Genomic DNA, 16897 nt, shown 5'->3' on the forward strand with positions numbered 1-16897 from the left:
CTGTAAGTTTAGGTTTACTATACGGAAATGAAGTTGCAAAGATGGAAACAGTAAGGTTAAGATCTTTGGAATTGTTTTTTATTATGTCATGTATTCTGTTTCGCATTCATTGTACTTACAAGGACTACCATGTCAGATTGTGCGGTCTAGGATTGTAACGTTAGGGAGCTACATTGAGAGTCGTGTATGATTTTTTTATTGCAGTTGACAGTGATTTATAAAGCAAATCAGCGTCGGAAATCAGTTGCCATGGAAGCTTGCAGCGGCAAACCGGAATCCACCTTTTGGATACTGAGCTGACAGCAATAACACTGCAGGCGTCGACAAGATTGTACGCAGACGATCATGAAAGAATGTTGGCGTTAGCTTCACAAACCTGTATATTTGCCTGTGAGATGCCTAGTGGCTGAAATTTAAGGAAAAAAAATGTCTGTGCTTATCCATAGGTTGCTAAAATTCATGGCTGTATTAGACAGGCTTTACTTAATTTAGCGGAAGCCGGTCATTTACTCTGTCCATCCGACGAGTTCTTTTGCAAAATGTACTTACACTAATTCTCATGTGCTAGGTAAGGACCCGGTAAATAAAATTTGTGACCGAATCAGTTACCCTTATTCCCCCAGAGAAAAGGAACAACCCTACGGATGTAATTTATAACGCTCGATTAATGCGGGTGTTCTGACAGTGCAATAATGTGGACTTCTCGGGTCTTTCACACTTTCGCCAGTTAAGTGTTTTCATCTACAGCTTTGCTGCAAGCTACGCCTAGGAAGCGATGAGCACAAAGACTGGAAACTGAATTTCGATTCTTCGCTACGGAGCGCCAGTTCTAGTATTGAACACCAAAGAACATAATTCCATCGCACCTGTCCAGAACAAACCCGGAATTCTGGACTCCCTTTTTATAATCTTACAACATTGTTACATAGTTCTGACCGGACAGCTGCGGTCGTTTCGCCTTTAAATATTTATTTTCAATGTTTCCCAGGCCCACTGTTGGTGACATCACAATGAGCGGGATGTTCGTGTTTACCGCCGTTCTGCTGCTTTTCTTAAGCACTGCCGCGTCAGTGCAACTCGACACGTCGGATGGAGGCTACACGAAACTGCGGGTATCCATCAGAAACAGCGTTACTCCTGACGAGTCAATCATTGGTAACATCAAAGTAAGCAGCTTTTATTTCTCTCCCCTCTTCCCCATGGCATGTCGGAGCTTTTTTTTTACGGCTCATTAGTTTTGGCATTGCTCTAAACAGCGATCAGAATAAGTGTCGTGGGTCGGTAAAAAGCAGAATGCATTGTCAGAGGGGCCTCAGATGAAGACGATCAAGTGGTTTTACGCGAGAGCACCATCCCTTACACGCAGAGATAGTAATGATCCCAAAACCAGACAAAAAGTTGCAGCTCGGAAATGTCAGACAGATATCCCTTACATCGTGCCTAGGCAAACTATATGAAAGGATAATAACGAGACGCCTTCAACACTTTATGGAAGACAACGAGCTATACCCCCACAGCATGTTTGGCTTTAAAGCAAATTATCAACATAAGACGTGCTACTCCAAATCAGAGACGAGGTTTTCACTAACGTCCCGACACGAGGCGGGCACGTAATCATGGCGCAAGGGGCGTTCGACAACGTCAGCCATGAAGCAATACTAACGGGCCTAAGCAACTTGGATTGCGGCAAGAAAATATTCGGGTATGTCAAGGCATTTCTAACAAACCGAAAAGCAACGATAGGAATCGGTGAAATTCGCTCCGAGCGTTTCCACACGCCCAATAAAGGAACGCCGCAGGGATCAGTAATCTCCTCCATCCTTTTCAACATGTTGATTATTGGCTTAGCAAAGAAGTTGGAAAACATAGAACGCGTACGACACGCAATATATGCCGACGACATCACAGTGTGGGACAAGGAGGGCTCGCTCGGTGAGAAGGAGGGAAAGCTAAAGGAACCAGCCACATGGGTAGAGAACTACGTCAGAGATAGAAGCCTTGCCTGCTCAACAGAAAAATCAAAACTCTTAAGAATCTGGAGAAGCAGACAAAAGTCACAAACTACCGGATGAGGAGGAACTCAGCATAAACTTCTATCTTGAAGGACAACCAATTCCCTAAAAAACGGTGATTATAAAACTAAGAATGTTGATCCAATCGAACCATCGATGCACATATGCCCTAAACTTAAACAAAGCTTCAGTGACGCAAGTGGCCCGCATGATAAGTAGAGTCTCTAGAAGGAGGCAAAGCATGAGGGAAGCTGACACTTTAAAATGCGTCAGCAGCCTCGTAGTAAGCAAAATAACATACAGGCTCCCATACTACAACTGCACTGAGGGAGAAATGATTCTATCAGACACAAAAATAAGGTAAGTATATAAGATAGCGCTCAACCTACCGCAAGCAACCTCAACGGAAAGACTCCTAGCCCCGGGTTTTCAGAACACTTTTGAAGAGCTGAGAGAAGCCCAACATGGGGCGCAGCTATAAAGGCTAAAACAATTCAAAGCGGGGATAGCGCTCCTAAATAGATGCGGCTACGAAATTGCGCTACAAAATAAAGAACAAAGTGAATACCTGACGAATATCGCAACACACTCAGGATAGTCTCGGTACCGAAAACATGGATCCGAACCTGCATAAAGGACGCAGGCAAGCTAGGGAAATATATGTTCAACAGACCCTAGGCGAAAAAGAAAACTCTCTGCACACAGACTCGGGTGAGTGCAGGAGAGATACTCGAGAAACCGGAAACAGGATGGTTCTCCTCAGTTTCTTCCTAGTTTACCGTAATATCGTAGAGATACTGTTCTCTTTTTGGTGACGGTGATGGAAGTGAACTCTTTCGGACCTCCTGTGGAACCCCTTGGGTCAGCTGCTGCTGACCAGAGGATGCTGCGCGGCCTCACGAGTGATTCAAGCAGCCCAGACACTGCGCTGTGCTCTGCTGCTGGCGATGACTCTTAACCTGACGACGGCTTCATCCGAGCCCTTAGCAACACGGCAAAACTGAGACTGCGCTAAGGTGAGGACTCAAAGGCGTGAGGGTGAATCGTTATGGGAATGCTGTTGCCATTGATGTCACGGACCGAATCGTGCTTGAAAGATCGAGAATAATCAAAATGGTCGCCGGCATCAGTGTCCGTTCACGAAATATCCCCCTGGGCAGCTGCGCTACGGTATGCATCATTTTCGACGTAGACATAGCCATTGTCAAGATCTGTGAATTCAGACCTGGGGAGTGTTGCTAGAAAGCCAACGTGAACTCGGATGAGTCATCGGGATGAAACGCAGCTGTGAGGTCTGGCGTTCACGGAAGCAGCGGCGACCGTGGCGGCGTCAGGTGGCCAAGTCTCTCCTCTGGTCGCCAGACGGAGTGGTGCTTTCAACGGTCACAGTGGGCATCTCGACGGAGTTCCCGCGTTTCAGACAACAAGCGGGGGATTACAAGGTCGTTAATGCACCTGCTGGGAAATGTCTTGACATTCCTTTTCCACCGTGACACCGAATCCGCCACAATGCTGAAGATCGCACCCCAGTGTTCGATCCGTCTTTGACCCTGGGCACATGCTGGGAATCGGCCTGCCATTCTTTTCTCACGAAGACAGTGACCTTGTAGCTGCGGTGACGACACGACAGTGATCGAGGACTTTGTTTTCAACTTTCAATCGACCGAGCTGCGAGAAAGCATCAGCACCGCCACCTGCCCCGGGCGGCACAACCAGTGTCTTCATCTGTTCACTTAGTAAAGTGTGGGTGCGGGCTAGTTGGTGGAATAAGGTAAGGAGAATGATATCCAATCAAATATATTGATGTAGGACGAAAAGTGCGAAAAAAAAACATACGGACGCAAAGAAAGACAGAGTTGGAAGCTAGCGCTTGTCCTCAGTCTTTTTCTGCGTCCGTGTGTTCTTTTCCCGCTTTTCGTCTTATATCTTCTCACTTGATTGAACATCATTCCACTAACTTTATTCCACAGTCAGGGATCTGGGTAATGCTAAGGCTATTTAACAGGGTGCTGGTTAGTTATCGACACACTCGATCCTTTCTCGGCTGTAAAAATGTAAAGAAAAACTACGGTACAGTTCCCTTCTTAACGAAGTCCGACATCGTCCTTCGGAGCCGGGACCTGCGGTGCTGAACGAGTCAGACAACACAAGGACCCCTCCGTCTACGACACTGGTGGAAGGCTTGGGATTGAGGCGCAGCCCCTAACACCATATAAGACTAACCCGAAAATTTTATGTCGACGAGATACTGACGGCGCATCATTATTGCAACCTCAGATCCTTGGGAAGACAAAGTGCACCACGTTGACTTTCCAAGGAGACTGCATTCTATTGTGGCCACCGCATTCTTCTTTATTTTTCTTTCTTTTTATGGTTGCACAATATTTTTTGCATTCTCGGCCATGCGGACGGGGCAAATGTTTTTCTTTAGCGCAACCTGACCTCTGTATTCTCAACCACACAGCGGCGATGCTACCCTGGCGGAAGTCCAAAAGTCTGCGCTTTGCCGCGGCGGTCATTACTGAGCCTGAAAAGAACGAGGGACGCAAGAATTGACTAGACACGATTCCACACCCAGAGGGGACGCTGCTAAGTTGCGTCGAAGTCGCCCCTCTCGTAAAAGGTCTTCTAGAAGTGTAGTGGCCATTGAGAAGGATGGTCCAGGAATTCGTGCAACTTGTCCTCGCCCTCTGCATAACTCCCTAAGCAACGAGGGCCATGTGAGTAGTGATGCATGGACGGTTGTCGCAGACGGGTCTTGGCCATCTGTGACGTAGCCACCCACGCCCACCGTGAACGAACAGGTATTGCGCATTCAAAGTACCTAGTCTATCGCTAATCAAGCACAAGGACCAACTCTGGCCCAAGGTCGGGACCGGCAGATTATTTGGCGGTCGCTCCCGAAATAGTGCACACCCTTAGTGTGAAACAGTCGTACGCTCCCCGTGGGCTGAGCCTGCTGTTGTTCGAACCCTAGCCCAGGCAGCAGTGCATGTTGGACACGCGCAAGTAATTGCAAAGCTGAGGACATTCGTCAAACCATGCGTGCGCTGCTTTACAGCGTTCACACGACAGCTGCACAAAAGGCACTACAGGTGTGGATATGCTCAATCTAGTTGCTGTAGCTCTACAGTAGCTGGCACAATGGAGCCTCGAGCCTCATCGTTCCGACAAGTCGGGATATATCACTTTGTCATCTACATTGTAAACCGCAACAGCAAGCAGTCTTTCTTCCCGGTGGAACGTCTGCGCTGCGTTAAGGCGCAGTGCTGAGCAATGAAAGACGGTGGACGTGTTTTATGGAGGTCGAAGCGCTCGACAACCCTCATTGTTTGTTTATAAGTCTTCAGCTCTTTTTGGCATGCTCGTTTCGCGCCAAGGCGTGATGCGTTCCTGTTTTTGTAAAAATGTTATTAATCGAATAGCATTCGATGTCCTGTTAACGAGAATAGGCGGCCTCTGCCCATGCATATCACGGGGGCAGATCCCCCCTGTCAGCTTTTGCACAGCCCATCTGTATTGAGCCTCCCGAAGTCAACGTTGCCAGCGGGTTGTCACGTCCTCAAGAATACTGGTCGAGGTAATATGCGCTACAAGCCAGGCTACCTAGGTTCAAAAGCGAGTGATAGAAAAAAAAAGGAGGAAATATAAGGATTATTCAGAGGCATCCCCTATAAAGCGAAACACAGTAAAAGCTATATGCTTAGCAAAAGCGGACAACCTAAAGTTGAATTTCTTGCGGCGCAATGAGTACAGATTGTGCGAACGATGAAAATGTGCAGGCACTGTTCCGATCGTCAACAGAGTTCCTTTACAAGGCTACCAATGGACGAGTGTACTTCAAACACGTCATCATCGAGGTTCCCAAGACGTGGCCGAAGAGAAATAGCTCCTGGGAACCGTCGTCCAACGCCTCCGAAAAGAGCGACGTGCTTATCGACATGCCCACGCCGCCGTACGACGACAGGCCGTTCACAACACAGGTGAAGCCGTGCGGCGAGCCGGGGGAGTACATCCACCTCACTGCCGGATTTCTGGCCACACTTACCAACTCTACGGCTAAGAAGTTTATTAACCCAGGTAAATGAAGTTGTTTTCTGGACGATAATTTCGCTTTAAGTTCTTTACGGCGATAGCTTTTATTACCGAGGAAGACCAGCGGAAGCACGTATGTTCGCCTTCGCAGCACCCGGGGCTTGCGAGAGGGACAGGTTTGAAGAAGGAAGAGTGAAAACGACTTTATCATGGTGGTAGGGAGAAAGGGGAGAGAGTCTGCAGAGAAAACAATAAGGCAAGAGCAGAATATGCTCCTACGGATGTGGCAAGGAGGCATTTAGAACAGATGGCAAATGTGGCTATACCACGGTGCTTCCCTATCCCCTTAACCGCCTTGGTATGAGGGATAGGCAAAATTGGGGCGTCAGTACTTGTGTGCAGAGTGCAACCCCCCCCCCCCCCCGGGCCAAGAGCACTAACCAAGAGTCCGCCCACTGCCTAGGTTGAGTGTTCGGCGCATGCGTATTGGCGCCCCTCTATTTCCCTTCTTTCACTATCAATCTCCCTACAACCTACAACCCCTACAACCTCGAGACCGTCGGGATTTAAGGAACACGAGGATAGAGAAAGGTTCGCGCATTGTGCGGGTCTGCCTTTGTTGCGTTGGCCTTGGCCAGCTTACAGCTCTGCTGACAGGAGGCGGGTCGTCGATGCGTTTCTCGTGGCGCGCTCTTGTGTTCATGCAGTCGGGCAGAGTAGGAAGCTGCTGTCGGGATACAGCCGTCATGCCGCCGGAACGAGTGCTACACTGCGAGGAACAGTTCGCTCGCAAACGGGCTGAAAAAAAGAAGCGCTGGGCGGAGCAAACAGAGCAGCAGAAAACGGTGAATTGATGCGCGGAGCGATGTGGCGAAAGGAACGGTGCAGCGGTCGAGACAGAGTGCGACGCGGCACTCAAACTAAGGCACAACAGAAAGTAGCTGGAAAGCACGACGCTGCTGCAGCGGTTGCAATGCCCCACCGTGAAATATTTCGAATAGTGCTACAGGATGTGTGCTATGAGAGTGTGCAGCGCAGCCAGCAGAACATCAGGTGTCGTCTCTTTTCCTCTCCAGAATACGGCAAGGAAGCGAGAATTTTTCTCATAAAGCAAAACTTGTTAAAAATTGGCTTATATAAGGGGACCTGATTAACCACAGCTGATTACTGGCCGTGCTAATTAATGGCGCCACGGGTATCCGTGACGCATGCGCACGCATTGTGTAATGACGGAAACTCTCCAGGGACTGCCGCCCCACTCGCAGCCGCTTGCCTCGTTCAGCGATTGCCACCAGGATTGCGCGCGCGCCTATCGGACTGCAGGGCAGAATTTCCTCCGGGCCGACGCTGGCTTTTAGCACCAAGAGACAATAACGACGCTGTTGTTGACGCATGCGCAGCTCCCGTGGCCGCGCAGCACGTAGGCACCAGGGGCGGGTGAACTGACAGTTTCGCCGTTGTAGTAGTAGTATTAAGTGCCTAATGTAAAATAAAAGCAAAAATGAAGGTAAGAGGTTTCTTCTAACCACAGAATTTGCCATCACTACTGCGGCGGCACCTGAGCTTTGGCAGCGGAAACAAAGGATAGCGGGCCGTTTGAAGAAGTGAAATGAAAGAGGCAACACCGGCATTAGTTGAGGTTCGGCTCTGTGTTCTGCTCCATTCTGGCACCAAGGCCACCCGCGGCACAGACAGCGGGATGTTAAAGGCATTTCGCGCTTAAAAGTGAGTTTAATAAAAACCCACCTTCCCAGCGTACGTGTTCGTGCACGAGTGGGCCCACTTCAGGTACGGCGTGTTCGACGACTACGGCAGCCTCAACGACAGCAGATACCCCCTGACCTTCTGCTACAACAACACGGTGAGCCACACGGGAAACATTGCACGACACGAAAAACGATGGGAGGGATGCACAGTTTCCGGCAGAGAGTTGTAAAAAAAACACATTACAAGGAGATGATAAGAGCATCTAGAAAATAACTATACATATACAAGGAGACTGTGCGGTCTACCAAGAGTCGAAATCAAAACCCAATGTTCTGTGACGTACACCGTTCCTTAAATCTTGAAAGGCGGCTAAATTTGCCCGCACCTAGCAGGCAGCAGACCGCCATTTTTCTCCGTGGTTTGACTTAGCCATTTTACGTATGGGAAGAGCAGAGGCCCTAGTGTATGTTCATGATTTCTTTTGTGAAAGACGAAGTTAATTCCTAAGGGTTGGATCTACGTTTCGGTGTTTGATTGGCGCCTTCAGTGTTACGAACCTTCAATGTTACAAACCTTCAATGCTCCGAACCAAACCAGACAAACTTTAGTTAAAGATGTTCGCGTTCAAAACATTTATAGAGCACTTGAGACTCACCCTAAACTGTTAGTAGCCAACGCTTAGAACTTGCTAACACCGGCTGCATGTAACAGGTCGTAGTGCGGCTGGAATTTAAGCACTCGATGGCACATATGATAATGTGGGTTGGCTGGTTTCGCCGGTTGTCACAACCATCGCTTCGTGTTTCCGATCGCAAGCCAGGGATAAGTTTTAACGCCGTAAATAAAACCCAAGGACGCTTAGAGAAGTGCTGTCTAACAAACGCTTTAGAGCTCTTTAGTGTTTCTTTAGCATATACAGGAGCATTAGTCGTTCGCTTGAAGCACGGCAATCTGTATTAGCGCATCAAGAGGTTTGCAAGAGTTTCAAGAGCACCGGGGCGTCGGCGCTCGTGGCCGCCACTCAAGGAGCGAGAATTTGTGCGTCGATAGCTCCCTATCATGACTCAGTTTGAGTGCTTCTAGTACTCTTTAACAGCAGCGGTGATGAAAAGATCACTTGGCCAGTTTTCTTGCTACGTTTTCTCGAGACGTGAGTCAGGGGAAAAGGCTTGTGACATGAAGCTACGCATAATGCCCTGAGAAGGGGCGTTCGAATCTACTCTATGGAATGCAAATATAGTCTATATGAAAAGAATAATTTCTAATCCCGCTTAGCTTTAACACTAGCAGCAGCACAAGGCGTATTCAGGTTACTGCTGCTGCTGCTGATGATGATGATGATGACAGTGCAGCTGGCAAGCTCGAAGTGGCGTCGTTGATAACGGCCACGAAAACAGTTCACGGATGTTTAGTCGCAGCGAAGAACGAGTTCAGTTGTCAGTCAGATCAGTAAAAATTAATAGCCTATATTGCATAGCCATAAACGCTGGATATCAAATGTGTGGGTTGAATATAATCTAATGGAAATAAACCCTCCTAACAATCGAAAGAGTTTAGCGAATACTTTGGCCATGGACAAGTTCTAACGAAATAAGTATCAGCAGAGCTTTACATAATTTGTTGATGGCTAATAAGGCGAATAGCAAAAAAAAAAAACCCAACACCAATGCTTTTATTTGCATTGCATCGTTGACGTACAAGATGTGCTCATCACTAGGTATATGTGCGCGCGAGTTATTTTCTCAGGTACGCCTGAACGCCTGCTCGAGCCGAATTGTCTTCAGCCCGATAACCGCAGAAGGAAGACTGTGCTCAATCAACAAAAAGTGCCGCTTACATCGCAACTGCAAAGTCATCATCAAGCAGCTGGAACATGACCCAGTCCAGTCTTCTATCATGTTCATGCCCTACGTCGCCAATGTAAGAAGTATTCGCTTACTCTGGTGAGGAAGTGCGTCATCACCCGGACGGTTTGAAGGGGCTGAGCGTTAACAAAAGCTGGTTTAGTGTGTGAAGCAGAGCAAGCCAGGGGCCAGCGGCTAAGAGGCCTGCTCGTTAACTATTTAATAAAACTATTCGCACGGCTAGTTGGTGATGGATTTTTCTTTTCTTGAAATTAAACATCACTGCATATTTAGACGAATACACCGCCCCGTCCTGTCATGCCTTTATGTGTATTCGTCTAACTATGCAGCGCCTGTTACTTTCAAGAAAAGGGTGATTATGATGTCAAAATATACATATAGTACCAGGCGGTAGGTCTGCCATTTTTCTTGCATTTATTCGTGATCGAACTGCAGTTTGTGCCAAGCAACCTGTATTATGACAGCGGAATGAACTCCCGCCCGAATTCATATATTACTGATATTAGTGAAGCCCAAGGCGCCGGAATGCGTTTTCAGTCATTAAATTCGCCTATTGTCTCGAGGGATGCTGCGTCTCCGGACGGAGGACTTCCCAATGGCTGAAAGGAAAGTAAGACGTGTTAAAAACTAAGAGCGCTGCAGATGAGGACAAAAGAAAAATGTTTCTTACCAGACTGGAAGTTACGTCAGCACGACGGAAATTGTGGCACTTCCGGTAAAGGCACCAAAAGCTGCTTACTCATAATGGAATTAGATGTCTGTTTGTACTTTCTTATTGATGGCGTGCCAGTGATACAAAATACTGTATCGATTCCTGAGGGAGTCGGGCCTGCCTGATAAAATTGTGAATATATGCCACACGCACCTCCTTAGCCTCTTGCTCTTTACATGTTAACCTACCTACTTTTCTTTCCGTGTTTGTCTTTATCTCTCGGCGATTAACGCTTCCCGCTGTCCTCGAGGCCATAAAGTTCTACCTGCTCCTCCTCCTCCTCACCTTAGAAACATCGCACCCCACGCTGCTGTGCATCAACGCATTCTCCGCCGTTGCAGGTCAGCCAGTTCAGGGACAGCCGGAAAGGACCCTGCCCCCACATCCCGTACGCCCCGAACAAGCAGAACGAGTACTGCGATCAACGCTCGACTTGGGATGTTATCAGCAAACACGAGGACTTCAAGAAGTGAGTGGGATAGTCCTAGCAGCTGCAGCTTATAAGTAATATCACTGGGACATGTCGTAGTAGTGAACTATCTGAATAATAGCAATAATATCCTCACCTGCTTCAAAAAATTCCCATCATAATTCAGAAAGAGCCAGGATGGGTCTGCAGAAGCATTGCGCACCTCAACGCAGCTACTGTGGAAGGTGCCAAGGCTAGTTGTAAAATTTAGAAACGTGGTGATGGGTACAGAAACTTCGGTATTGGTTTTTACGCACTGTTTCGTTCCAGCGACGTTATTCCTATAAAAAAGAAAAACTTATTTATAATGTTTACATCTTTTCTTGGATTAAAATCAATGTTTTTAATTATAAAAGTCACCCAGGTGTAAAAACTTACTGAACACATGTTTCAGAGCTTTAAACAAGTTCAAATAGACTGAGAAATGTATAAATCACAGCGTCACCTAGAGAAGAAATATATAGTTTCCAAATTCATTCGCGCACTAAATTACCGCAAGGCTTGTTTCCCAATAGATAAAGTTTTAGTGCGCTTTGGGTTTAAAAACCGAGTGAGCTGGCGTTGCCGCCTGTTCGCTATGTTGTCAAATAATTTTCTTGAGCTTTTAATAGTTTTTATAATTTAATAGCTTTTAACACCTATTTATATTTAATAATTTTAATATTGTGCGACGAAACAGGTTCGGAATACGTTTTTTTTGCACAGACTAGTTTCTGGTTGAGAAATACCTACATGCTTTGGTGTACAAAAGCCAATAACTGGAGTAAACGACAAAGCATCTTAAAACTACGGTAGGGAGAGTAGGGTTATTTCTAAACTACTGCGGTGACAACTCGCCATGTAAGACATTCGTTGCGATTCGAAAACGAAAGGAATGAAGGGAGACACGGGGACTCACGGCCGGAACAGCGCAAGTTCACATCGTGTTGACAGTCAGCAAGTAAGCTGATTAACAAAACAACGCTATAGTGTAAAACAGCCTCAGGGGAAGACAAGGCTGCTAAATTGCACTCCTAGTGTGTAACTGACTAACACAAACAATTGAAAAATATATGAGCGCAAAGATTCGCACAAAGATCCCCAGGTGGTCGAAATTATTCCGGAGCCCTCCACTAGGGCACCTCATTTCTTCCTTTCTTCTCTCAGTCCCTCTTTTGTCCCTTTCCTTACGGCGGCGCAGTTTCGTTGGGGGCCAAGATGTGAGAGAGATACTGCGCAATTTCCTTTCCTTAAAAACAGATTTTCAATTTTTCAAGACATAGGGACTCCTGACCGAAGCAGTGCAACTTCAGACAATGTTGAGAAAGAAAGAAGAAAGAAAGAAAGAAAGAAAGAAAGAAAGAAAGAAAGAAAGAAAGAAAGAAAGAAAGAAAGAAAGAAAGATTTATTTCAGCAGAGCAGTTACAGCATCTGCTGCAGGGGCAGAGGCTAAAGGCTGTGGCGCCTGACGAGGCCTCTGTCCCTCTGCAGCCGACGGAAGTGCAATACAAATTTGAGCATAACAAGAAGGTAATTCACATAATTAAAACAAATGTGGGTAAATTATGCTATTATAACCACAACATTAACACAATATGATAAGTACAAAAAAAATGCAAGGATATTATACAGAGATTTTGTTCAGTAGACAATACATTGAAGGACACTTATTACAAAAATAAAGTGAAAAACCATAGTACAAAAGAAGGATACATCCTGAGTATGCATGCCATATGTACTCGGCAAGTATACTGGTTGACAACACAAAGCTGGAATAAACAGCCTCATAGGAAAACAAGACTGTTAAACTGCGCTCCTATAGTCGGATAAAACGTAAGTCTGCAGTGAAGCTCCACCCACATTAAGCAACGGCGCACAGTATTCCTCCACGATAAAACGTCATCCGTTTTCGAAACTTCTGGCTGGCGAGCAATACAGTACGCCACAAACGAAGCTCAGTGTTAGCAACTGCAGTTTTTTTAAGTTGTATTCTACTATAGTGTGCAACTAACAACAACAAAGAATTCGAAGAGTATATGAGCGCGTAGTTAAATACCGCTGGGAGCCACATACACCACTTATTTAGTGCCTTCACTCAGACTGCTCGTCTGGAGACGTTTGGCTGAAACAAGGAACATCGAAACAAGTTTAACATTGCTAATCTGGGACCTTAAATAGCATTAACAGCAATTCCGTCCTGATTTATCCTTATTAAAAATCGCTTTTATGCCTCTCTCTTGAATTTTGATATTTATCTTGTTGCAAAAGGCGTGTTTATTGGTTAAAAAATTCCTTTAGAATTTTCCTGACTATGAGGTCTGCGCGCAAAGGACTCCGTGAGCACAGTTTAAAGGGATTTTTTAATGAATCACGATGTAATTGAGCCCAAAGGTATTCGCACCCATCCAACTCTGTCGATGAACCGCGGTTTACGTACCAATATTGTGGTATTGCTATAACTTTTGGGCCTTGTTTAAGCTTACTTTAAGTGAATAGCATGTTTGGCTTTTGAACGCGTTGATTAGTACAAAGATACATACCAAATTCCACGCGTCCCAACTGTTAATTTAAGCTCACGACTTCGGCAAGAAAAAGTGCTAGGGTTTTAACCTGAAGCTAAACCGAGTATAAGTGCGAAGGCGCGTGTTTAGCCTGGTTGGCTGAAGGTTTTGCTTCGCTGGGTCGTCGGCACACCCGACGTCGATAATAGATTCTGGTTGAGCTCTGATAGGGGTTATAAGCTGGTCTGATCTGTTCGCGCCGCAGACGGAATTTTGTGAACAATGACGTGCAGTGCACAGCGCGAGAGTGTGTAGCAGTTCAAGAGGCGGGATCGTTTGCTGCGATAACGTAGCTCTATCGTACTGTGGCCGGAGAAGCTGCATGGACACTGGCTATGATAAGATTTGATGAGAAGTCATCGCTTTGTTCATGACCTCATGAAGCGACTCATTTTGAACACGGCATAGAGTATCTCATCGCACAGACCGTGGACACAACTGAGGCCCGACGCAAACGCCATCTTTCGTACACGCTGTAATAAACTTCGAACTTGTTCTGCGTGAAGTGGTGTGCATAGTAGGCATCGACACCACTGTAATGATTCTCCTGACGCATGCCGACGCCTGACCTCACGCCTCTCTTCGAGCCCACCCTCGTGTTGATCGGTGGTTTCGCGACCACGGCATTGTCGAGCGACTTCCGCATCTCTTCTAGGCGCCCTTCTTACTCAGCATTCGCTGCGCATCGGTGAATAGAAGTTGGGCATACACGGAGCCCTTGTAACGTTGACAGTATCTGCTGTAGGCGCTGTTGTTTCGCGCCGCCCGCTTCTGTGAGAATCGGCGGCACTTAGCGCCTGAACGTCGACGCTATTCTGTGGGTCTGGTAGCCAGCGAGGGCGCGTGTCTTCGGACTCGGCCTTTTACTTAACTTCGGAATAGCAGCGCTGGCCTGAATGGACTGTCGCTCGGCGAGCAAGCACTTGCAAGCCGATGATCTGAACGGCCACATGTGAGCACGCGCGCCGCACGTGGCTTTCCGATTGGTCCAGCTGCTGGGAGCGCGCGACAACGCAACGACTGGCCGCGCACACGGCGAGTTAGCGTCTTAAATTTAAGAAGACGGATACAACACGAAATCTGAATGACATAGCTGAGTGAAGCTGTGTCTTCAAAGACGTAACCTACTTTTCCCCACCAACGCAGTCGAGCGGCGTACGGCAAAGATCTCTCTAAGTAAACTTTTTCTTGGATCATGATCCCTTAAGTGGTTTGAAAATTCTGCGCCGATAAAAACAAATTCCTTTATTCAGCGATACCCGTTTCCTAGCACTACCTGCAGATATGCAATAAATATTCGAGGAGAGTTAAAAAAAGAGCCTGCAGTGCGAAAGAAACTACCAATCCAGACGCGAGTTCAATGGCTACTACAACCTATTTATTAAACGTGCCTAACAGAAATTTACGGCTGTTTTTATTCTTTGGAGGTTAATGAATATAGAATCTGCACAAATTATTGTTCGACCTGTGCAAGCGAAAGAAGGAAAGAACGAATGCGAATTGATTTCTTATTCCAGCCTGCCCATGCCGGACATGTCCAAGCGAATCGGGGTGACCTTCGACGAAGCACAGGAGGACGAAGACCTTCCGCAGCGCGTGGCGCTTGAGCCGGACGTTTCAAGCAGCATGAGGGTGAGCAAAATCTTTTGGCGGTCACTGACCCTTTCAAAAACCTCGTGCATTCTCCCAAAGCAACTCGCTCTTTTTCTCCCTTAAACGTGAACAGAGAGGAACTTTTTTGTGCGGGGTTATTTCCTCGGAATGGTGCGTAAAGAAGTAGCCATGCACTGAGATGTGAAATAAGGCTGCGCTTGACAAACGATTTACATTAAATTTAATTCCATTGTCGCTTCGATTTCTCCAGTCAAACGGCGGCTACGTCCGTCACAAGCAGAGTGTTTCACGCAAGACCATGAAGAATCACAGTGCAATGCAGTTGTAGTAAACGTTCGTAGAGACTTCACCGACACAAACGGGAGAACTCTGCGGGCACAATCCGCACGACTTCTGAAACGCTTTTAGTTACACATGCGTGGCGTACACAAAAAGCGACTATGTGGACGTATTCTGCTCAATATGTACTGCTCGAGTACGTTGCGCCGTGTCATCCAAGTGCTACTTTCTAGGGGAAAATTTTGAAAATTGGACAATTGTAAGATACTGTTGTGAAAATATTGGAGGAAACGGTCCATTCTTCGGATACGTAGCCAAATCTTTCTATCAAAGTGCTTCCATCGATCGCATAGAAAAGTACAGACTGCCCGAAAACACCAATGAGGAACTCTTCTGAAAATAGGAAAAACATTTATATGAAAACAATTTAAGACCGTCGTCGGGTGATCTGCTGGTATATTGATTGTTATAGAGAAATCTTTCATTTTATGAGACAATAGCGTTCATCAAAGATTTCCCGCTCAAAAATGCTTTTGTTCAGAATTGTTGGGCATGTCTCGCCTCGTGACTAATGTAATCGTTATCTGGCGACATTCTGCGCCTATTTCTGCTGTGCTGCCGAAGCTCTCTCCCGAGCATGCCTTCGTGCAGCGTGTCTTGCAAATGCCTCAACCTCCAACGTACGCTCCAAGTCCTCCAGCGATGCGCTTCGGCCAGAAGAGCTGCAGGTCCGTGCGCTGGGTGCGGATGCTGAACACTATTTCATTTCTTAAATGCGCACTGCAATGTCCGTCCACCGCAACTGCATCTCGCGTGCCTGCCTCTGCGGGTTTGCACTCCTTTACGTGTCGCAACGAAGCCAATTCGGCATGTTTGGAATGTCAAGACATGGAGCTGCCGAACGCATCCTATCAGCGGCTATCGGCTGTCGTCTTGCATTAAGCGCTCTTCCTAGTTGGATATCTTGCAAGATCATCCCACGGAACCCTCTACGCGGGAAAGGCACACTCGCAAGATTCGAAATCCAGAGACCCACGTAGACCCGCTGCGCACTGCGCTTGCGAACTCCTAACTCGTAAGAGTTCTACGCGCACAAAGCCTTTTTGGTACGCGTGAGTAAAACTGTTCAAAAGCTGTTGATTCACTCATTTTTCTTCCGGCTGCTGGAACCGGCTATAGCGACCACATGGACAGGGAGCGATTATACTGGAGCTCTTGTACGCCTCACTTAGTATGAGCTCTACACGTGATGTAAAGCGACCGTTCCGCTGCTCACACCACTGACCTCCACTAGGTGGCTGGATGCCGCATTCCCGCTTTCCGACCTCATCCCGACCTCGAAAGGCAGCGAGACACGACTGAGACACCTACAAAGAAAGACAATCCTTAGCCCCTACTGATTATGTTTAATCAAAAATGGTGAGTATGTCCCTGCATTCCCGCACTGCGGTGACTGGACACACGCCACCCACGGCCAAATTTTGTGGGAACGCGCCAGCAAACCCCTCCGACGACACTCTTTCCAGCTTCCTTGACGGAAGAATGAGACAAGCTCTTGGACTGTTCAAGAAAAACAACGCAACTGGCCTTCATCAAGCGACCTCAAGAGGTCACCCCCGACTGGAGGCAACCCTGGATTCGTCCCAGCCCCAACTAATCTTTCA

The 16897-nt window shown here is 47.1% G+C and overlaps 1 protein-coding gene across 1 annotated transcript in view; it reads left to right on the plus strand.

The window, feature by feature from the left end:
* The first annotated feature begins 5758 nt into the window (after positions 1–5758).
* Positions 5759–16897, plus strand: part of LOC144103465 (uncharacterized) — a 43806-nt gene continuing 32667 nt past the window's right edge. Inside the window, exons 1-5 of the mRNA XM_077636175.1 lie at positions 5759–6092; positions 7802–7908; positions 9501–9674; positions 10673–10800; positions 14858–14972. Coding sequence (XP_077492301.1) covers positions 5759–6092; positions 7802–7908; positions 9501–9674; positions 10673–10800; positions 14858–14972 — 858 coding nt within the window. The remainder of the gene's footprint in view (positions 6093–7801; positions 7909–9500; positions 9675–10672; positions 10801–14857; positions 14973–16897) is intronic.

This window comes from Amblyomma americanum, chromosome 9 (assembly GCF_052857255.1).
Source record: "Amblyomma americanum isolate KBUSLIRL-KWMA chromosome 9, ASM5285725v1, whole genome shotgun sequence".
Taxonomy (NCBI): Eukaryota; Metazoa; Arthropoda; class Arachnida; order Ixodida; family Ixodidae; genus Amblyomma; species Amblyomma americanum.